The sequence below is a fragment of the Myxocyprinus asiaticus genome, chromosome 37 (assembly GCF_019703515.2).
Source record: "Myxocyprinus asiaticus isolate MX2 ecotype Aquarium Trade chromosome 37, UBuf_Myxa_2, whole genome shotgun sequence".
Classification (NCBI taxonomy): Eukaryota; Metazoa; Chordata; class Actinopteri; order Cypriniformes; family Catostomidae; genus Myxocyprinus; species Myxocyprinus asiaticus.
The window spans coordinates 10,328,201-10,352,876 of NC_059380.1; the positions used below are offsets into that span (position 1 = coordinate 10,328,201).

Below are 24,676 nucleotides of genomic sequence, written 5' to 3' on the forward strand. Positions count from 1 at the left end.
CAGAGAAAAAGAGAATGCAAGACAGATAAAGAACACAAGTAAGGATATCAAGAAGTAAAGGTGAGTGCAACACTGAAAACAGGAATTAACAGGATAGTGTGAGACAGTGAGTGTATTGGTGAAAAACTATTTAAGTCCTTTTTACTATAAATCTCCACTTTCACTTTCAGAATATGAAAGTGGAGATTCATATTAAAAAAGGGCTTAAACATAGATCTGTTTATCACCCACACCTATTATATCACTTCTGAAGACAGATTTAACCACTGTTGCCTAATGGGTTACTTTAATGTTGCCTTTATGTGATTTTTTGAGCTTTGAAGGTCTGGCCACCATTCACTTGCATTGTAAGGACCAACAGAGTTGAGATACTGTATTCTTCTTCTTAAAATCTTATAAGAAGATAAATTTGTGTTCCACAAAAGAAAAAAAGTCATACACATCTGGGAGTAAATGATGAGAGAGATTTTTGGGTGAACCATCCCTTTAATAAATGGGAAATAAATCTTCGTCTTTAGAAGAGGCAGCTTACTGAAGATCAGTCACGCTCATCCTTAAATATTCTGCCTCTGTAAAACATTCTACTTTGTGCATTACTCTGCAGTCTGGCATTATATGTGGGTGTGAACACTTCAAGGGGTGAATCAGTCTCAGGTTAAAAAAAGAAAACACACCAAAAAAATCAGCAACTGCTCTATGTAAGTACGTGGCCCAATACAGATGGCTCGAGAGAGGACAAAAAAGAAAAACATACACGTTTTGTACAACATACAAGAAATTTTAATGCTGGTCCATTAGGCAGCTATTACCCTTGGCATTAGGGGTGGGGGAAAAGGAGGAGGTTTGAGAAGGAATGTCAGACGAAAGCGTTCAACCTTTTCTCATAGATTTAATCTACTATACTATTGTTGTCTGTTCTACATATTGTGGCAGTTTCCTGGTTAAATGTACACTAGAGGCTCTATAAAAATTAATTTTATTCACTTTCACACAAATCATAATTTCTTAACTTTCAAACCCTCTGGCTTTTATTTTGGCAGAACACTCCTGGAAGAACTCTGTGTTTGTAGGCTATTTCACAGTAGTTTTAATACGCTTCCATCAGGTGAAATGCTTCTCCTGTGCACTTCTCGATGCATGTTTTAAGTGAACCAAACTATCAAGCATCTACATCTGAAATGGAGTCCATGTGGAGAGTTCACATATTGCGAGATGCAGAGCTGAAAATAGCAGCCACGCGTGTGCTGTGTGTGTGTCAATAACAGATCAGCGCTCATTCACTGAAGCAAGCTGCGCATGCAGACTGAATATTTACTTTTTAAATGCATCCTTTGTGATTCACAAAACTATTGTACGGCTTCAAGAGAATTTGAATATAATGCACGAGTTATATGGACTACTTTAATGGTGCTTTTATGCTTCTTTAATATCATATCTGAGCTTGACAATAACAACCATGACTCACAATAACACAATACCAGAGCACTGGAAAACACTCTTTATTAATGTGCTATTAATGTGAGAAAGATCACTTCACTTCTGGGGATGTGGACTTTAATGCTCAACATAAACAATGCTTTTTCTCCATGTGAGTGTTTCTGTTACTGGATTATAAAACAACAGCCTCTGTTAACATTTACGTCCATTTTTAAAAAAACATTTTTTGGCCGAAAACAGCATTTTTTTTTTGGTGCTTTGCATTACATAACCAACTACATTTACAAGCTTATTCGGGTGTGTTCAAGTTGTATCATAGCTCAACTCATGGAGCGTTGCACTTGCATCACAGAAGATTGTGGTACAAGTCCAGCGGAGCATGCGAGTCGAAACATGACCAAAATTGTTATGGAAGCACCACAATATTACATGTTTGCTTCAGCAATTATGTTTTTCATGTCACATTTTCTTTTTATGAAACTATCAGTCAGGTTTAGGTTAGGGAAGTTCTGTTGATTTAAAACAGGTTTAGGTTAGGGAAGTTCTGTTGATTTAAAACTCGATAGATCTGTTTAAGAGAACATTTAACTCGTTTTTAGTGCCATACAGTGGACATTTCACTTTAGTGCTGCCGTGATACGTGAAATAATCTTTGTAATATTATTTTGCTACAGTCATGGAATTTTCAAGAGATCAAACTAAAAGCGTTGAAGTTCCAAGTGTAGTGCTCTTGTAAAACAATTGTCCTAACTCATTTTGAACCATCCACTTACTGTATATAGCTATAGCTACAGTATACTGTATAAAGCATATGCCAAAAGCTTTCAGCACTTCTTGTTCTGTTCTTTCTTTAAAACTGATTTCAGTCCAAAGATGTCAAGTGTGGCTGCTTATTGTTTCTTTTGGACTCCAGAATCTCTCATCGCACAAAATATCCTCTGACCACCAGTCTGACCACCAGTCTCAGGCCCTGAGACCCCCAACAAATCAGTTGCATTATCTCATCTTAAATTCCCTGCTCTGGGCCCCGGGCTTCCCGTAACACCTCAAGTCTCCAGCTGCCCCAAACAGCCATGAGTAACACTACCTTCTGTTTTAAACCCACAGAGCCAAAGAAGCCAGTGAGTCAGCACTTTCTGATTAATACATAATGAAAACACAAACACACAAAATCCTCAAGAGCAACAAACTATTCAACATGTCAGCAATCATCTGTGGAGAAATGTTCAGCTAACGAGAAAACATTGTGTAGGAAAGATGGCACAAAAAAAGCACAGAATGTTCACACCAGACTGGTCAGATGGAAATCCCCTACTTTCTAAACAAGAACGCATCTTGCCAATAAACATGAAAAGTGAAAAGAAAAAAACATCGATAATGTGGCAAGGGCTAAATGATAAAGCTCTTTGAGAAGCAAAGCCAGATTTTACTGGGTGGCCTCAAAAAACAGCATTGGTTCACAAGACAGACCAAGTAGTCTTTAATCTCGCTCAGCCTGAGCTCATTTCAATTACAATCTCTTGCGATGAAGACTCTAATCAGAGAGTTTTAAAGCAGTAATTTAAGCTAGTATTTCCCATCTTCCTTTAAAAAGTGTGTTTCCCCTGATGGGGGCCCCTCTGAAGACTGATAATGGATGAGTGAGACACAGGCACAAGAGCTTGAAGCCCTGATGAATTGAAATAATTCCTTAAAAAGACCAGCATGGGACTGAGAGTGGTGGGATGGAGACAGAAAGAAAAGGGGGAAGCATTCCATTACTTGATATGCAATGAGACTATTCTGCGTCCAAATTAAAATTTTACCCAGCCATCTCTTTATCTATTAATAAAAGCTGTTTAAACATGTCTATGTGGACCTCCTTTCCCCAGTTGCCATCATTATAAGAGCTGGTGTTCTGAGACACTTGCTGATTTAGCATTCTGACAGTATTTTTGTCAGATCTGATAAAGAGAGGCATCAACAAATGGTTTTGTAAAACAGTCAACACTTAGATGTATGTAACACTAGAGACGCCTTCTACAGTACATTCTCTTCATCATCACAGGCTCAGCTGGAGGACCTGAATATGAACCTATGTTCTCTCTCTCTTTTTAATTTCTCACTTAATCTAAGACAGAGAAGTAAAATGTGATTTTAACAGAATTTTCTGCACGCTCTACAGCATCTCAAAGGCATTTAGTCTAGATGTGAATGCAACATCCATGACATCATCACCCTGAGCTAGAGCATCTGGGCCCTGGCAAAATCTTAACACTGCTGTTTTAAACAAAGTTGTGGCAAAATCTCAACATTTCAGCAAAATCTATGCATCACAAAATGAGACTACCGTGTCATTATTAAGAAGCCTTAATTTTAAAGATATGAAAAATTCAATAAAAGAGAAAAAAATAAATAAGCGACCGCTTGCGTTAAAGAACAATTGGATACTTAAGGGATTGCACACTCCTCATAAAGCTGATGATGCAATAGATTACAACATTTTACAAGTCCTGGGAGGGCACATCTCAGGGGCCCATCTGCAAATAAAACCAACATGACGAGCGAAAGGTTGCAGGGAAAAGGTGGGCGGACCAGTACATTCTGTCCGTTTGCAATGCTGCCATTTTTATGGGCATTTTAAAAAAAATGTGCAGTCCAAGAAATGCAGAATGTGTAACCTCCTTTTTATGTTTTTTCTTACCGACACTAAATGCTGGGGTATTGTGGGGTGTTAAACACCCAGATTTTCTAGCCAAGCATTTACACAAATCGGCCTGTAGCAAGTCTCCTTTGCACCCAGGCCGGCTAATTACTGGGAACTTTAAGATGGGTAACTTTATCCCTTTATTTAGACTTGACATAGATTTGTGGGAGCTGGCTAACACCAACATAAGCTACACTTTTAGAACCATTGTCAGGTAAGCAGTGAACCCCCACACCCTAAACGCTTTCCAGGTTAGAGTGGCTGGCTTCTGGGCCCAACAACATTCCAAACGCCTTTCACTAAACTATAGCACACTGCCTATTAAATACAAGCCTTTTAGGCCATTCAACTTACGTGAACATAATTCTTTCAAATGAACTGTTGCTAGACTGTAAAGTTCTAGCAGAGGCTATGAGATCATGTTACAAGCCTTACAGCTCTCAATCTCCCTAACAATTCCAGTCATGGTACTAGCAACCACCGAAACCAATTTTGGTGCCTTGGTTTTCTTGCAAGATAAAGTCTGGCTGGTTGTATACTCTGTTTTCAGATGTGAAGTAAGGGTCTCCAGAAGGAGATGAAGGTGAGAGAGGAAATGGCTGCTTATTACACATCATAGCTGCAGAGCCTGGCCGTGGCAGCCCAAGTAAAATTATTCCTGTAAATAAGCAGCAGTAGGTCTCTGGATTGTGTCAGCTCATGGGATCTGACTGGACAACCAGAGCCTCACCTACACACACACAATGAGGGCCTGCCCTTACTACTTGGCCTTACCATACTTTTTCTCACTTAAGTTTCATATACTCAATGACAGCTATGACATGCTTGTAGGGATACTGCATGAATTGTATTTTTCCATTAAATAACACTTAGTCCACATTTTTGGACAAGGCTTCAGGGCAGGAGGGGAAGGACTTTTCCTGGTGTACCAGTGGGCCACTAGCAGACAGATGCACATGATGATTAAAAAAAAAAAAAAAAAAGAAAGCCAATTAGGCCTAAATGAATAAATCCCCTTTAAGATGTCATATTATTATTGTACATTATATTGATGTCAGTCTGGCCTGACTGTGCCTCCCCTGACTATCTGTGCAGCCGTTCTCCTGTCTCTCCGGCCCAAAGCGGCAGCTCCAGTCTGTCCGGACCCAAGTGGCCACTGCCTTGCCTGATCTCCTACAATTCCCAACGTTCGGCGCTCAGTCTGTTTAGCCCCCAGCATCTGCCGCTCAGTCTGTCCAGTCAGCCGTGACCACCCACCAGTCTGCTCAGCCTGCAGTGTCCGCTACCCAGTCCGACCCTTTGCCAGCATCTGCTACCCAGTCCAGCCCCTTGCCAGCTGTCGCCAGGGAACATTCAGACTCTGTCCGGTTCCCTGCAGCCACCAACGTCCAGTCGGACCATATGCCAGTGGTCGCCGCCCTTCTTGGCCCCTGTCCAGCAGTCGCCGCTGAGCCTGACCCCTACCCAGCGCCCACCACCGCATTTTACCCTGTCAATCTCCCAATGGTTGCCGCCCATTCTGACTTCATCCCTGTCCCCTGCCACCGCTCTGCCTATCCAGTCCCCTCCGGCCACTGTCCAGCCTGTCCAGATTCTGTCCTTGTACCCTATGGCCTTACAGTCTGTCCCCTTCCCCTATTTGGTGAGTCACCCTATCCTACCAGTCCCTGCTTTGAGGCTGCCTGACCTCTGACCTCCTCCCTGGTCACCTAACTCTGTCCCATTACTGAGGCCTCTGCCCTGGCCATCTGAGCCTGTTCCCTTCCTTAAACCTCCTCCCTGGTCCCTCCCACCAGTTCCACCTTGGACTGCCCTGCCATTGCCTCCCTGGTTTCCCTCCCTTCCCCCCTTTCTTTTGTTCTTTCTGTTCTGTATTAGCGCCTTTTCTGTTTGTCTTGTCTGTTGTTTGAAGTTCCCCCTATGGGACACAATAGGAGGCATCCCTTTGAGGAAGGGGGGTAGTGTCAGGTTCCTGTCACTTGGTCAGTCATGTTTATTGTGGTGACAGGATCCTGAAACTTTTGTTCTGTTCTGTGTTGAGCGCATGGCTCAGGGTACTCTCCTGACCATGTGCTCTACCTGTCCTTGTTTTTTGTATCTGTGTGAGCGCACAGCTTCAGGTTGTGGTTTCCTTGCCGTGCGTTCTTCAGTTGGTTTTGTGTTTCATGTTCGGAGCATGGTGTCTGGATCCTGGCTCTCCTTTCTGGTGTCGGGATCCGGACACTCATGCTCCACATCCTGTCTTTCTTCCCTCCCTCCCTGGTCAGTTCCATTTGTGTTGGTCTGTCTCTTGTGGACACCAGGAGGCATCCGTCAGGGGTGGGGTACTGTCACAGTCTGGCCTGACTGTGCCTCCCCTGACTATATGTTTGTCTCATCTGAGTGTTCTTCCTGTGTTGGCCTTGTCTCATAGCCATCATTTGGTGACTGCTCTTGTGTCTTGCAGGTGCCACGTTGAGTTTGCCAGCTCCAGTTGTCTTGGCAACAATCATTACTCCAATCAGCTGATCATCCGCGGTACCTGCTATCCTAATTACCTCTCCCTATATAAGCTCTCCTTGTGTCGAGTCCTTTTGTCAAATTGTTTGTTATCGTTGTGCTGTTTGTATCCAGTCGGTTTGTTCCTGTTCCTGTTATTAACTCGGTCAGTTTCTGGTTTTTGTTAGTTTTTCTAGTGTATCATTCTGTTTCTGTTTTTTCCTCTCATGGGTGTTTTGGTTTGTACTTTTGTTTTTGTAGATAAAGCCCTTATCCTTGCCTCCCAGCGTTTGGATCCTGCCTTGCTCTCTCTATTATCGTGACAATTACATTTTGTAAATGAAAAAAGGCCCCCATAATGCTTCATCCCTGAGGGTTTCACGTGCCCAGCTTTGTCATCACTTAAAGGAATATTCTGGGGTTCAATAAAATTTAAGCTCAATCAACAACATTTGTGGCATAATGTTGATCACAAAAAATAATTTAGACTTGTCCCTACTAAGCAATGTTATTACACTAAAATCATGTTGACATACATATTGTTTACGGATTTATTTGTATTTTTTTTGGCTATAATTTTGAAACAGTGAGTATTTGTTTACAGATTGGCCCCATTCACTTCCATTGTAAATACCTCACTGTAATCCAGATTTTTTTTTTTTTTTTTTTTTTTTTTTTTTAAAGAAAAGGGACTAATCAAAATTATTTTTTGTGGTAATCAACATTATACCACAAATGCTGTTGATTGAGCTTAACTTGTATTGAACTTGAAACATTCCTTTAAAGACATTGGATAGAGGAAAGAGAAAGGGTGGTATGGGAAAATCATTAAAAGTTTGCAGCTAGATGTGATGTAAATGTACAATTATTATGTCATTGGGCTTGACTACAAGTTCCTTGCTCTACCAGTTACCTGCCAGTGGCATGTGAGAGGAGTTTTTCCCCTTGGTCGACCAGATCACAGAGGAAAGTGATCTCCTACAACGACTATTAACAACTTAAAGGTAAGACAGATTTTTTTGTCATGCCCGCTGTGGGCCGGGGCATAGGTTATGTGTGGTCTTATTACAGTATGTACAGTACTGGGTTTGAAATTGCATTGTGCCAAATGACCTAAATGGCAGCAGTTGTGTGTCATTTATATGAATTACTTCAAAACATGCAACACAGATTTCTAAGCCTTTACTGAAATGAGGCTGATCTTCTCCATAAAAATGTGTGAAAAAATTCTTTTTTTAAATGTGCCAAATCAAAAACATTTTTGTTTACTAAAAACTAAACACGTTTTATTATTATTATTGCTATTAGCCTATTTACCCTCCAGCTCTTGCATAAAGATAAGCTCCCCAGAGAAAATACCAAAAGTAAATTAAGTTGCGTGTCATAAATTGTAACAATTTTAATGAGTCATCAATTACATCAATCGGTGTGTCATGGACCGATCAGTTCTATTTATGTGCAATGCAGCCAATAAATCCCCTATAGGTTATCAATAGCCACAATAAGAAGAATGATACCAATATAGACCCTGTAACTCCATGTTTCTTCATGAGTAAATAATGTAAAGAAGTCCTGCCTACCGATAGCCACACAAATACAGATGAAGTCAGAAGTTTACATACACCTTAGCCAAATATATTTAAACTCAGATTTTCACAATTCCTGACATTTAATCATAGAAAACATTCCCTGTCTTAGGTCAGTTAGGATCGCTACTTTATTTAAAGAAACTGAAATATCGGAGTCACTTGACGCCATGCGAGGGTTGGACGTGTGATCGGCGAGCTCTGCGCACTTTGCTACTTTTAATACTATTTGTGTCATAAATCAGTGAGATTTGATACACCCTGATTCTTAACTGTCCTAGGAAGACAATATGTCAAAGAATTCAAAATCCTTGGGCTCTAGAGACATTCCCCTCAGTGGAAGGCTGAAAGCCCCAGACTCAATTCGGACAGTGAACTGAAAGAAATCCGGCGTGAATTGATGAATGTGTTGGCAATGCTAATGAAGGTCGCTGCAGACTTGGAGGATCTTGCTGTAATACGTCGATCGATCACTTCCATGGAGAGGAAATTCTCCGAGTTGGTTACAAGAGTTGCGGACATCGAGAGACGTATTGATTATCTGGAGTCATCGGAGAGGGAATTAGCTGCTAATCCGCTAGTGACCAAAGTAGATTTGGAACGCGTCTGGGAAAAGCTGGAGGATTTGGAGAATCGTAAACGACGAAACAACGTCCAAATTGTTGGAATTCCTGAGCATGAGGAAGGCCGAGATATGGTAAAAGTCCTAGATGAGCTCTTCCCGAGTCTGCTTGACATAACAGGCCATAAGCTGGAAATCGAGTGAGCTCACAGGGTCCCGGCTTGGAGAACCACAGCGGGAGACAGGCCCCGATCAATTCTGGCCAAATTTCTGAGATCATCCATCAAAGATCTCGTGTTGCACGAGGCGAGGAGTAAAGGAAAGCTCTCTTGGAAGAACCACAACATTTTCTTGTTCCCAGACTTCGACAAGAGAGAAACGTGAACGATTCAGGGAATGCAAGAAACTCTTACATCAACGGAAGATCGCTTTTGCACTGATGTTCCCGGCCAAACTGAGTATAGATACTAAGGATGGCTGCAAAATAGTTACATGCCCACAGCAAGGATTGTCCTACATAAAGAAATTGGAGTGAGTGAGCTTATGGGCTGGAGTTTGTTTTATAGATTATCTTCTGTTGTGTAATTCTGTTTTACAAATTTTTGTAAAGAAACACTGGACTTGAGCAATCCGACGGCAAAGTGGTCGCAGGGGCTCTCGTAAGCATACATGGACTGTTCGAGTTTAGAGGGATGGCGCCGGTTGGCGCGGGGTTAATGCACACCTTTTTATTTTTTCCACCCCATAAAAAGAAGGAAGGTTATTTCTTTTCTTAAACGTAAGATTTATGATATAGTGTTTCTTAAAGAAATTAATCTTTCCCCCGCAGGAACCTGAAAAACTCCCTAAACTGACGACTGAGCAAAAAAGGATTCTGAGATAACCTTGGAGGAGCTCGGTGAGGTAATTAAGGCCTTGCCTACAGGCAAGGCTCTGGGGCCAGATGGCTTTGCTGCTGAATTTTTTAGATCTTATGCTACAGAACTGGCTCCACTTTTGTTAGAAGTTTATATGGAATCATTAAAGTATGGAAAGCTTCCGCCAACCATGACACAAGCCCAGATCAGTCTGATTCTTAAGAAGGACAAATATCCAAGTGAGTTACTGTCTAATTTCCCTGATCCAGCTAGACATAAAAAATATTGTCAAAAGTTCTGACTAACTGATTAAGTAAAGTTCTGATATCTCTTATACATATAGATCAGGTGGGGTTTATTCAGGGCCGCAGCTCTTCCGATAACATTAGGCGTTTCATCATTATCATGTGGTCAGTGGCAAACGATCAGACTCCAGTCGCTGCCATCTCACTTGACGCCGAAAAGGCATTTGATATGGTAGAATGGAATTAAATCTTTTTAAGATTTAGTTCGGGAATACGGTAGCGGTGGTACAAATTGATTAATTTCAGATTATTTTACTCTGGATAGGGGCACCCGGCATGTTTGCCCTCTTTCTCCATTATTGTTCTGTCTTGCCCTGGAACCATTAGCAGCCTAAAAAGAAGGGGAGCTGATTTTCCAGGGGTGGTGGCGGAAGGTGTGGCACATAAGCTTTTGCTTTACGCAGATGATATTTTATTATTTGTTTCCGACCCCATTTGATCTATGCCTTGCCTCCATAGAATTATTAATTCCTTTTCTAAGTTCTCAGGATACAGAGTCAATTGGTCTAAATCCGAAGCTTTGGCTCTGACAGCATATTGCCCAGTAACGGCTTTCCAGCCGGGCGCCTTCCAGTGGCCCAAACAGGACATTAAGTATTTGGGCATTTTATTCCCAGCAAATTTGTCTGATTTAGTTAGAGTTAATTTTGACCCCTTAATAAACAGGTTTTTAAGCGATGTGGGCAGGTGGGCTTCATTACATTTATCTATGATTGGTAAGGTTAATGTTATTAAAATGATTTGTATTCCAAAATTTAACTACCCGTTACAATCTCTCCCTGTAGATGTCCCCATCTCTTATTTCAAGCAATTTGATAGCACAGCGAAGTCCTTCATTAGGAATGGTAAGCATCCTAGATTACATTTTAATAAGTTACATAGACCATTGACAAAGGTGGGCTAGGCCTACTCAATATTTTGTTTTATTATTATGCATTCGGTCTCAGACATTTGGCTCTCTGGTCGCTTCCACCTGAGAGAGCCCCTCCTTGCTTTTGTATTGAACAGGAAGTTCTTGCCCCTATTTTGCCATTGCAAAGCCTTTTTATCAAACTAATCGGGGGATAAACAGTATCATGATTGGCAGACAAATTATTTTAAGGGGACTGAAGTCGGACGGAGCGCCACCATTTCCGGAGTGGTGTGCGGAGATGGGGAGGATGGCAGCTTTCAAAGAGGTGGCAAGTAGAAGGCTGGGGTTTGGGAAATTGTTTGTTAAGAAATGGGGTAATTATTTAGCGTTTTAGGGGGATGGGGAGAGAGAAATTTAGTTTAATTATGTATGTTTATTATATATATAAATATATATACATATACACATATATATATATACATATATATATATATATATATATATATACACACACACATAGTCAGGGTGGGGTTGGTGATTGGGGAGGGATATTAGTGGGGGTTCAAATTTAAATGTTGATTCGATGTGTATGTGTTGTGTTTTTCTCTGTTGTGTATTTTTTGAATCAATAAAAAATGTTAATTGAAAAAAAAGAAAAAAAGAATGTGAAATATCAGAATAATAGTAGAGAGAATTATTTATTTCAGCTTTTATTTCTTTCATCACATTCCCAGTGGGTCAGAAGTTTACATACACTTTTAGTATTTGGTAGCATTGCCTTTAAATTGATTAACTTGGGTCAAACATTTTGCATAGCCTACCACAAGCTTCTCTCAATAAGTTGCTGGAATATTGACCCATTTGTCCAGACAAAACTGGTATAACTGAGTCAGGTTTGTAAGCCTCCTTACTCACACACGCTTTTTCAGTTCTGCCCGCAAATTTTCTATCGGATTGAGGTCAGGGCTTTGTGATGGCCACTCCAATACCTTGACTTTGTTGTTCTTAAGCCATTTTGCCACAACTCTGGAGGTATGCCAGGGGTCATTGTCCATTTGGAAGACCCATTTGCGACCAAGCTTTAACTCCCTGGCTGAGATCTTGAGATGTTGCTTCAATATATCCACATAATTTCTTTCCTCATGATTCCATCTATTTTGTGAAGTGCACCAGTCCCTCCTGCAGCAAAGCACCCCCACACCATGATGTTGCCACCCCCAAGCTTCATGGTTGGGATGGTGTTCTTCGGCTTGCAAACCTCATCCTTTTTCCTCCAAACATAACGATGGTCATTATGGCCAAACAGTTAAATTTTTGTTTCATTAGACCAGAGGACATTTCTCCAAAAAGTAAGATCTTTGTCCCCATGTGCACTTGCACACTGTAGTCTGGCTTTATTATGGCAGTTTTGGAGCAGTGGCTTCTTCCTTGCCGAGCAGCCCTTCAGGTTATGTCGATATAGGACTCGATATAGTTTTACTGTGGATATAGATACTTGTCAACCTGTTTCCTCCAGCATCTTCACAAGGTACTTTGCTTTTGCTCTGGGACTGATTTGCACTTTTCGCACCAAACTACGTTCATCTCTAGGAGACAGAATGTGTCTTCTACCTGAGTGGTATGATGGCTGTGTGGTCCCATGGTGTTTATACTTGCGTACTATTGTTTGTACAGATGAATGTGGTACTTTCAGGCATTTGGAAATTGCTCCCAAGGATGAACCAGAATTGTGGTGGTCCACAATTGTTTTTCTGAGGTCTTGGCTGATTTCTTTTGATTTTTCCATGATGTCAGGCAAACAGGCACTGAGTTTGAAGGTAGGCCTTAAAATACATCCACAGGTACACCTCCAGTTCAGTACATCTCCTATCAGAAGCTAATTGGCTAATTGTCTAAAGGCTTGACAGAATTTTCTGGAATTTTCCAAACTGCTTAAAGGCACAGTTAACTTAGTGTATGTAAACTTCTGACCCACTGGAATTGTGATATAGTCAATTAAAAGTGAAACAATCTGTCTGTAAACAATTGTTGGAAAAATTACTCATGTCATGCACAAAGTAGATGTCCTAAACAACTTGCCAAAACTATAGTTTGCTAATATTACATTTGTGGAGTGGTTAAAAAAAATGAGTTTTAATGACTTCAACCTAAGTGTATGTAAACTTCTGACTTCAACTGTATATCTACTGTTGTATAAACGTTTGCTGGTGACTGGCAAAAGCACAGTGCAATATATCACCTGGCGCTGTTGTCAAGGCAACATCACAACAATGGCGGTTACCACCAAAAACATAACATTTCCATTGTTAAATATGGCAAGTGTTCTATTTGGCCATTTCATGCAGAGGTGTCTTTATACACCTCTTAAACATCTTTCAGTTACAGGTCTGAGTAGACCCTCTGCCATTTTTCTGTCAAAATGAAAATATGTCTGTCTCATATCAATATTTGTTTTTCTTATGTTTGAAAACAGCCAGTTTTGCACTGTCTAGTGTAATGTATTTAATGCACATGGCTGTACATCATAAAAATGGGTACAGCCAAGCATGTGATTTGGCAGTGTGGTAATTTTGTGTCTATAGTTATTTCAGGTTGTGGGTGGGTGTGCTGCCTTAGAGAGGACTGGTGCTGGTGTGACTCAGTAACAGAGCACATTTACAACATTACCCTTAGTCTGAGGACTTAGTCACAGCCTACTGCAGACACACCTAGTCTCAATCTAAACACACTCAGCGAAACTGCAGACTTCTCAGCACCGTTACAAAAATCCCTCCCTCACCTCCTGAACAATAAGCCAATGTCAAACTCAGCAAAAAAAAAAAAAAAAAAAAACAATTGGACATTTGCTAACAATTTTGGTCCCACTTTATATTAGGTGTCTTTAATGTACTATGCACATCGTAATTAAAATACCATACAATGTCTTTATTGTGTAACTTATATGTTCTCACAAGATTCACATTTGCTGCATATGTAAGTGTAACTATGGATGTAATAAATGCAGGTACTTTAAGTGTAAGTACAATGCAACAACATGTATGTATATAATAAGCACATTGTATGAAATAGTAAAGTAGTTAAAGACACCTTATATTAAGTGGATACAACATTTTACTGTCATATAAAACGATGGCCTAGCAGGTAGTGCATTTGCCCTGAAATATTGAGGTCAGGCCCTCAAATGCAGATGATTTCAAATTTGACTTGTCATTTCACAATCCAATCCCACCACCACTAGAGCTGGGTATCCCTACCAATTTCACAATATGATACATATCGTGATACATGCAAATTTTTACTGAATTTCTTCTGAGCATAATTTAGTATAACAGTTGTTTAAAATGAAATGTATAACATAACTTTTAAAATAAAATAAGGTTCATAAAGAAAAGAAAAATGAATAATTCTGTTACCAAAAAAGCATCTTTCTGCATCTAAAGTGTTTTATGCTACTCTTCCTATAGCTGAAAATATTCTGGCTCAGAATCAAATACTGTGTTCAACAGGTAAGGCACAGCCTCTTGGATTAAGGCTGATTTATACTTCTGTGTCGTACCTACGGTGTAGGCTCCGTGTAGTGGCAAACGTGTTGGTTTGCATTTATAGCTCTGCGTTGGTGTGTCTGCTTCGTTCTGCGAGTACACAGCCAAAATGCTAACTATACTGTATGTTTCATAAATAAACAAAATCAATGCAAGTAATGTAATTTCTGAATTCAAAAGTATTTATTAAATTATTGTAGCTTCAAAAATTAGTTCAAAGTATGTGAAAATATTGAAATGTAGGTATATATTATATATTATAAATGTTGCCTGAATTGCAGGTAGAAAATAAATGAGGAAATTACTGTATGCTTGCTCTTGAATTTGACATTCCGTGCTGAAAAAGAAAACGTCAAATTAATGAATAACTACTCGCCTGAATAACTCAAAATGGGTGTCGTCTTACCAGGTGCTTTTTAATTTGCTGAAGAATTAGAAGTGTTCCGTTTCCATAATTTATGAAATATGATTATTTACTGTACACATACTCTCAAACATATGGTCGAATCATCGTGCCAATCGGAAAGTTCTCAAGTAGAATATAAAACATTAATTCACTCACATATCAAATTAATATCAAGTAAAGGCCCAGAGAAAAAAAGCTTTTAGAGTTTGTAAGCTGTAAACAGATATATTTGGTCGCGTTTCGCTTGTAACTTCATGAAACACAAACATAGTAAAAAACAAAAAAAAAAAACAGCAGATGCTCCCGACTGAGACAAGTGCTTTATGGTCACAAGTCCAAATACTGTACAATGTAATATGAGGCACAGATTTTAAAATAATCTTGGATAAAATGCGAGGCTACCTCAGACATCCTTGATATCATCCTGGGAGACGGTCTCTGTTTAAAGTGGACCAATCACAGCTGTTGTAGTCTGAGTCGACGCGACGCGCAGTCACATTTTTGAAGAGGTGCATGTCAGGCTACAGTGTAGGCTACGCCGTAACCGCCATTTCTATGCGTAGCCTCTGCCATAGGTTCAGTGCAGAAGTATAAATCGGCCTTTAGCCTAAACAACTTGAATCTTAACACAAGTCAAACACAACTCACTTCTACACACTCTTCTTCTACTCAAATGAACAGTTGTATAATACATTTATTACAACTCAAATAGACCATATTTTAGACCATTCATAAATACACAGGAACTAGGCCTATCACAGATTATCAGCAGTGCAAAATATGGTGTGCTAAGATCAAATGAAAAGACATACTAGCCTGCAATTCCGTTTTCTCACCCTTGCATGCTATATCTACGATGCCTCCACTGCATAACTTTGGCATATTCCGCACCTCGGTTAAGAGCAGGGTACAAAACTAACTTTTTTGACCTAATTTTACCAGCTACTTTGATTTTTACAGCCACCTTTATCCGAGTCATACAGTATATACTAGGCTATTCACAATCCATGTACACTAAAATCCAGACTGCTGGATTTAAAATGATTTTAACTCAAAGCACCTTCTGAGATGGCCTGAGATCAGTTACAGTGTTACATAAAGAACCAAATTTTTTACAGGCAAGTGACAAGAAAGAAAACACTTCATATGCGTGTTCTGTGATAAGCACCTGCGCTTTTCTTTCATCTGTTCTTTAAAATATAATCAAATGTGTTCCTTCATGTGTGCGTATTTGTGTCCAAGTAAGGACATCTCTTGTCAAATATTACTCTTGCCCTGTTTAGACCTGCTTTTAGCATCTGTCTCAGGAGATCCGATCACAAGTGGACAGCTCTAAATACAGGTGCGAACTGGGTCCAACACGTACAGGTCAGCGGGAAGATGAGCTAAATTACACTGTTCAAAAAGAACCCTCCTTTTGGTTAATTTCATACCCTGTTTGAGAGTAAAAGAAGCACATATCAGGGGCTTTTTCATGACATTCAGTATGTACTGGTAGATGGATGTTCATGGTGTCCGCAGTACTTTCATTTAGCAATATTTACTATAGATATCATGTGAGTCGTGTCTTACTCCCAAACGCCAAGTAAATGCATTTAGCCAAAAAAACAAAATTCACATATATTTTAGATTTTAGTTTTGTTGGCGGTAGCAAGAGTATCATCCAATTTAAATGTGGTGGTCTACTACTGCTCAGGTGATTGAAAGCCAACTTGTGTCGCGAGGCAGACGTTATAGGCTACACACTTAAACTTTCAAAGTGCTGCATAATATTGATGCAGATGCAGCTGTATTGATATACGCATCGGCAAGGAGAACATGACAATGTAACGCTGTATCGATATTTTGAACAAGACCTACCCACCAATAAGGCCCAGCTGTAACAAACCCCTTGAGTTCAGAACACCCTTTGTTATACATTTGAAGTCAGTAGTTTACATACACTTAGACTGAAGTCATTAAAACTCATTTTTTTAACCACTTCACAGATTTAATATTAGCAAACTATAGTTTTGGCAAGTCATTTAAGACATCTACTTTGTGCATGACACAAGTAATTTTTCCAACAATTGTTTACAGATGAACCAGTTCTGTCTGGAGGAATGGGCCAAAATTCCAGCAACTTATTGTGAGAAACTTGTGGAAGGCTACCCAAAATGCTTTGACCCAAGTACAAACAATTTAAAGGCAATGCTACCAGATATTAACAAAGCATATGTAAACTTCTGACCCACTGGGAATGTGATGAAAGAAATAAAAGCTGAAAGAAATAATTCTCTCTACTATTATTCTGACATTTCACATTCTTAAAATAAAGTAGTGATCCTAACTGACCTAAGACAGGGAATGTTTTCTATGGTTAAAAGTCAGGAATTGTGAAAAAACTGAGTTTACATGTATTTAGCTAAGGTGTATGTATACTTCTGACTTCAACTGTAATTGTAAGGGTATTATCGTTAAGGATTTTCTTAACTTAAGGGGTTTGTTGCAACCGGCCGCAAGTACTTTCTTAATAAAGACCTGTCTTAACATCTCTGCCTTTCTTGTGTAATCACTTATCCTCATTTCCTCATCATTTGCCTTGTTTCCTTAACAACTGAACAAGCAGACCAAGTACAAACTGTGAAGCACTGCTTGGTTAAGTAGTTCTATTGTTCTGGATGTCATGCTTACATGTTATGCTTTTGCCAGGAGTCCTGGTGAGGTCCGGCTGGGTCAGGCTGTTGTTGTTGTTGCCATTCTCCATCATCTTTTCCATTGGTGGGGTGTTTGAATTCGGTGCTGTCTGCTCACCAGATTCATCTCCTTCTGGCCAAAGAAATTCAAAAAGGAAGAAAAGGTTTTGTCATGTCTGATACTTGATGGGTTATTAAAGTGTCTTGATGCAACAGGAATAAAATAAAGCACTCAAGGAATACAGCACTGTTTGGATGTGCGTCCATGTAGCTATTCTGCTAAATCATCACTCTGCATTCACAAAAGTTTATGCAAATACATATGTTTGTGTGTACATACTTGCGACAGTGCTGTGCTCACAAATCTGTGAAAGAGCATTCATGCGGTCAGCAGCATGTGTTTGTGTGTGTGTGTTTTATAAGTTAGCGCTGGAGCCAAGTGGTCTTATTATGTGGCCTGGTAATTATACAGGGCTGTCTGAGGAGGCCAAAGCTGCCTGACATCAAAGCAGGTCACGACTGGGTCTAAGGGAGAAGCAGCACTGTGTTTAGCTGAGCTGAGTACAACTGAGTTCTGCTCCACGCTGGCCTCTGTCCCATACCTACCCAAATGGAAGCCAGCTGGGCTTTACTTGCTGTCTGATAAACATACAGCATCCCCTGTGGAACATCATTCAATTGCTCTCTGTGTGTTTGCTTAAGTGACTCTCTGCCTCTCTAATTTTTCTTTACTTGGTTTTGGCAGACTCCAGTTGTATTTTCTACCATTTTTGTGTGATGGTGTTGGTGGTTTTGAGTATCTTTTTGGGAAGTTTGTGTTTTTCTATGGATTTTTCAGGAAATTACCTTCACTAGTTCACATTTAATTTAAACAATGAGTGAGACAAACACATATTTGGTTTGCTGTCCATGATGAAGGGTTTAAGCACAAGACTCACCTCCCCCTGGATTACATAATTACTGAAAATAAAAGAATGAATATAAATAATCTGGAGTTGGGATCGAGTGAGGATGGAAGAATTGTGAGTGAGGTAGGCAGCCGTTTACATACACTTGTGCTGTTATTGACAGGTTTAGATTAACAAGCACCTCTGGAACTATTGTTTAGAACTCATTTTAGTGAGCGACAGAGAAAGAAATAGAGACATAAAGAGAAAGGAAGAGAAAGACTGACAAGGATCTTGGCCTGTCATCATTAGACAGATCTAGCTGATGACACCATCATAACCAGAAACCAGGATCCATGCCCTTAATTATTTTCTCTGCAAGACTCTTTCACCTCTGAGCAGACAAACACAGCTTGTAACAAAGACGACTCATAAGGGACTTCCACCCCCATTTCCTTAACCGAAACTCCAACAACAGACAAATTGTCAGAGCCTGAGCTCCTAGCTCACAGAACCAACAACATTCTCTCCTTTTCAGCCTCATTGAGAAATAAAAGTAAACCTTGTTTGCAACACCCCTTCATGCCACCAGCACAAATATCCCCTTTGCATGCTGTGGTCTGAAAGCATCCCGTGGTGCTGTACAGACCCCAGGGCCTTATATCCTGTGTGTGTCTGTGTAGTAATGAATGAGCTGGAATTGGTAAGTGCACATCTGGAAGCAGCTGCTGACAAAGCAGAAAAAGTCACAACAACAGCAGCAAAAGTCACAAAAATCAACCTCTAAGCAAGCTGAAAAATGCTGAGAACACATGAACCTGAAAAGCATGCACTTCATGAAAAACACATCTTTATAACTACAGTGGCCCCAAACAATATTTGGACACTTCTAGAACTGCAATTTAAGATTATTTTGATAATTAATTCTTTGATTAATCAGATAAAAAAGCCTAATTTAATTTCCTGTATGTATTAATTAAAATGTGTTTATTAAAAGCAATGGTATGATTGTACGCTTTACAATGTAAATGTTAAAATATAAATTGCATGTAGTTTTTCAAATAAATTATTAATTATTATGAAGTATTTGAGACTATTTAAGTTCTATATACTGTATACATGCTATAGCATGTAAAAGTGTATCTTTTATTTTATAATTTGTCACATTTTAGCTTTTTAAAAATGCACAAATATCACATTCAATTCTATTTCACCAAACCCCTGCACAGACGCTGGGAGCTTATTTGTTAAATTCTTTCATATTTACAATATTTAAATATTTACACATTTATTGCAAATTTTGACAATTGTTTGTTGTTAATATGCATAATTTGTACTTTTTACAAGAATTTACATTGAGTTATTTAAAACAGGTGCTAAAATTGTTCTGTCTCTTTAAGACTACTGGCAGTTTAGACAAACATTTAACAGACGTGTTTCGGTTGAGCACACATCATCGAGAGAGGATTCTCATGGATTTTTACTGTAACCATGAAATGTGTAAATAGAATTATTGTTTCTTTTTACTTTTATATACAGAAATTTTATAAAAAGAAACATGTATTCCATTAAAATGCAGTTAAACAGAGAATGCTGTGAAAACAGTCCATGGAAATCAGAGCTGACCTTGTTAAATGTAATGTCAATATAACTGGCATATCACAGTTTAGCTAAAGTGATGGATACACCCAACAATTCTGGATGCACTGCAGCAAATTAAGGCAAACTGCAACACAGCAGAGAGTGAAACGATCACTGTGCTAAACTTTGTTATTTGCCACAGGTGGCAACCGGCCCACATTAACTTGTATGCTTATGATCTTTAAGTGTTTAGCATTAAGTGCTCCTGTTTGCTAGACAACTTCATGTCTCAAACTAGTTTTATTATGCAAACTTATTTTTCACCACTTCAAAGTGATGTCACTGACAGAGTTTCTCCATGCACGGCGCATATATCTGACAAATTGATAATGAAATTCGTTGTCAATTATTTTCATTATCGATTACTATTGATTAACCAATTTTATCGATTAGTTGTCGCAGCACTAGAGACTTCAGTCACTTTTAAAAACGTATCTGTATGAATGTATTTGCAATATATATCAATAGATGTGCTGTTCAAAATTAGGACTTTTTCTGGTTGTAAAACCTACATAGTCACAGTGATGACCTACGCCTGTTGTTAGTCTGCTAGGACACATGTGACCTATGAAGGAAAATGATTTATTGTGAAAAAACTGCTTAAGACACGAAAAAGACATTTACATTTATATGCACTTTGTAAGTGGGGTAATCTTTACTACAGTATACAAGCGGTTCGGTCAGTAAGCAGCTCCACAGCAACGTTATTTCCCCGCGATGCTGCTGTTAATAGCGAACATGTGCCATGGCATCTGAGGACTACTTCTGTTATTTTCTGTTCTCCGTTGTTTCGCTTTATTTTCACACGCCCCTCTGTTGCTGGTGTGTTTGTTTTCATCGTGACCTCTCGGCAATAGTGGGGTTTCCCTCTTACCCCACTTTACCGCACTTGAGCAATGACATCCATATTCACACTCTTCAAAAACCAATAAGAGGTCTGGTAAAGCTGTGTGGTGCTGCATGGCAATAAACATACCATTTTCAAGTTGCTTTTCAGTGACAGAGAAGTTAAAACCCTTCACAATCTGAATTTAAATACAAAATACAATATCCCATTTGATGACCAAAAATACTCAGTCATTTTTTAACATGTGTTTAACAATTATTGCTTTTCTTATACACTGGGAATTCATCCAGTGGTTTAACATGTGGAAATGAGCACATAACAGGTGATACTTGTGACTTGGTGCATCACAGTAGCATTGGAATGCCAGATCAAATGTAAGAAATTATTATGTGAATCAAGTCATGCAATGACTTCATTATCAACTACCAGAATAATGTCATTAATAAATTATGTACTGTAAGTGTGATTAAGAATCCTATGTATGGAATGCATTTTTTTGCAGTGGTGACCCACCAAAACATACACTACAACAGTCAAGTAACTAAAGCTCTCAATACACAAGATAATAGCCATGATAATATAAACCAAACATGACACAAAACACATCTTTTATTTAAATCCTCAAGACAATTCTCAAAAGAGGCATTACTTCTCATTTTTCTCAAGCCACAGCATGAAAACTATGGAAAACAACAGCATGAAAGCAGCCTATTTTAAAACCAAAAACCCATTAACAGATGAATACAATAATTTGCTGTGCCCTATTACTGTCACAAATCATTGATGAAACATTTGGCAAGTTAATTTAGATGATTATTAGCCACTTAGGTGTTTCTATCCATTCCTCAGGTGCATCAGTAGCAGGTGTATTAATGACTCTTCTAACAAATACAGTATCTATGTGTGTATCAAATGCTCAGCAATGGCGGCTTTACAAAGAATCCTACAGATTGAGCACAGAAGGTGACGCAGAAGTCAGGTAGTGTATATAAATGCCTACATAAGGACAAATTTCTCCCCACTTGACCCTCTATCTGATGACGAAAGAAAATTCTGGATTCCAAGGACCAAGATATTTGAATTGCTGCAGGTTGTGAAACCACACCTTCAGAGGACCACAAGAAGAAAATATGCCTTAAGTCCAGCAGTGCAGTTTTTAGCTGAACTGCATTATTGTGCTGTGGGAAGTTTAATGGAGGTGGTGGGTGATGGCCTGTGGCTCAGCAAGTCTTAGGTCAACAAGGCTATGAAAGCAGTAACACCTTTGCTGTTACAGCTTATGAACACCATGCTGACTTTCCCCAAAGCTCCTAACGGTATACATTTGTTTTCTATAACAAAGCCTATTGAGAATACTCCATATTCTATTATATTCTACTTCTGTTAACACCTCACAATAAACACAAAACCACTTACACAGACATGTTATCCCAAACAGAAATCAGATATATGACCATATATTTATATTTCTACAATTATTGTTCATTTATGTGGGCATATTGGCTATATAAAATAACAGTTATTTGGGAAATAATGTTTTACATATATGAAAGTGTAATATTTTGAAATATGTAAATGAATGAATTTTACAATTACATAGTGCTTTTCTGATACTATACTCAAAGTACTACAGATATGTATGTACTGTATGTACAGTACAGATAACTTTTTATATCAGTGAAAACCATTAACATGCACATTGTGTTTTACATATATAGCCATATGTGAAATTTCTCTTTGGAAAATGTTGTAACATTTTGGTTTCGGGAAACGCCAAATCGTTGAACTATGTTAGTAACGATGAAACTTGCGACCATAGTTGGCTAACGATGCTTTTGGGAAATGCATCCCAGACAAATAAACAGTTTAGAACGTTCCCTTTAATGCATTGAGGTGTAGACAGCCTCAAGCCATTGTGGCGCGTCGGGGACTATGGGGTAATATTACAGGGTGTATTTGTGTGCGCGTGGTGGTGAGGCGGGGGTGGATGGGGTGGTGGTTGTGAAGGACTGAAGGAGTACCCAGTTTATGCACCACATGCCACTGGTCTTTATACTGCTGTGGCACTGAAGCATGTGTCAGCTCCTTCTGTTCTCCCATTGCAGTGGATCACTGAGCATTAGCAACTGGAACCCAGCAGTTATCAAAGGCAGAGCTTTAATTCCTCATCACAATCAAACCCGTACAGCAGGCAAGGGAGATTTACTGCACCGGTATCATAGTTTCAGCTCAGCCTTCCATATTATTTGGCTAAAGTAATGAGGAATTTCAAGAACCTGCATTTAATGATCTCAGCAATTATGCTACGTTTGCAAAGCCTTTCAGAATTAGATCTCTGGGTTAACATTCTAGTTCTTTAGAGTTGTTTTACAGCTGACCAAGTACATCAACTAAATAATATAACTAATAAACTAAAGGCAATACAAAGCAAATTGTGATGTATGGTGTGTACATTAATTGTATACTCAACGTGTGTGGATGCTGGAGGCAAAAAATGTGTGGAAATTTTACTTGACTTGTAAACAGGGCACATACATTTCCCAGTAAAGAACATAGGAATAAAAATATAGTATGTGAGTAATGGTCATAAAGACTTTATGGCATTAAAGGCATTATGTTACGTGTTATGTTGGTGTTAAGTGGGGAAAGGCCCACCTAAATTTTATAGTACTTTTCCCACGACATCAGGAATTAGGTGTCTTGTGGTATAGATTGCTTGTAACAATGTACTTAAACATATTTTAGCTTACTGGTACAAACAATAAAGGAAAATTCAGTCATTGTTTACTCCCCTCTGTGTTGTTATAACCCCATATTACTTTGTCTTTTCTTAACACAAAGGGAGAAACTGTGAAAAAAAATTGTGCTCAGTGATGTCATACAATGGCAGTTTATGGTGACCACCTCTTCAAGCTTTAAAAAGGATAATTCAGAAGTCTAATTAAGTATTCCATGAGACTTATGATTGTAATGAATGTATATGATAAGGTTTGGTGAGAAGCAAACTAAAATATTACGTGTTATTTTGTGAAATTGTTGACTGACCGTTGATTTCCTGTGTGCGTTAATGAGACTGCACGAGAGCGGAAGATCATGCAACCCCGCTGGCGAAATGGGGCGTTCAAGCGAAACATGTTGTTTATCTAAAAAGATCGATAGTAACAACAGAACACAACACAGCTGCACACAAACCAGAGAAGAGAACTTACTAAACATGTCTGAAGAGTTTGTAGTTGAAAAATAGATGCATTTCTATGCCCAGCCTTATTTGTTTGACCAGAGTACTCAATCAATCAGAGAGATAGAGGAGGCAGGCATGTTTGTCACCTCTTCTCCATTCTGAACCGGTGAGAATTTGTGACAGACCTCCACCTGAAAAGTGAGACCTCAGCAAAAACATTCGGTAGTAGTAATATTATTGGCCAAAATCAAGCAGTTTTTAACTGGCTCATGAGATGCAGGCTTCAATATACTGCTATGAAAAAGTTTTTGGGCCAGTGCCAGTTCACAAGGTTACACGGCACGACGCCGCAAATAGAAACCAAGTGATCATCAGAATGTACTGTCGCTAATCACGGCTGGTTAGTACAAAAACTCTGATTAACATAGAAAACATACCTTTTATCGCGTGTCGTTTGCCGTCAGATTAGGACACGGTGTGACTGTGGCTGCCTGTAGCCTCCTCTATTTTTCTGTTCATTTGAGTACTCCGTTTAAAATAAATTAGGCTGGGCATAGAGATGCATCAATTCTTTAACTACAAACTGTTCTGTTTTCTTGTTTATGTGCAGCAGTGTTGTGTTCTGTTGTCACTATCACTGTGGCAGACCTGTTTTTAAATATAAAAAAGAGTTTCGCTTGAACGCCCCATGTCACGAGGGGGCTGCGTGAATTGTTGCTCTCGAGTCAGTCGG

At 39.2% G+C, this 24,676-nt stretch overlaps 1 protein-coding gene across 2 annotated transcripts in view; it reads right to left on the bottom strand.

The window, feature by feature from the left end:
- mdfi (MyoD family inhibitor) overlaps positions 1-24,676 on the bottom strand; it is a 51,215-nt gene that overhangs the window by 14,517 nt on the left and 12,022 nt on the right. Inside the window, exon 3 of one of the 2 annotated variants that reach the window (XM_051676195.1) lies at positions 17,386-17,517. In XM_051676195.1, the coding sequence (XP_051532155.1) occupies positions 17,386-17,517 (132 nt within the window). Of the gene's footprint in view, positions 1-17,385; positions 17,521-24,676 lie in introns of both variants that reach the window. The other variant, XM_051676193.1, reaches the window with a different exon arrangement.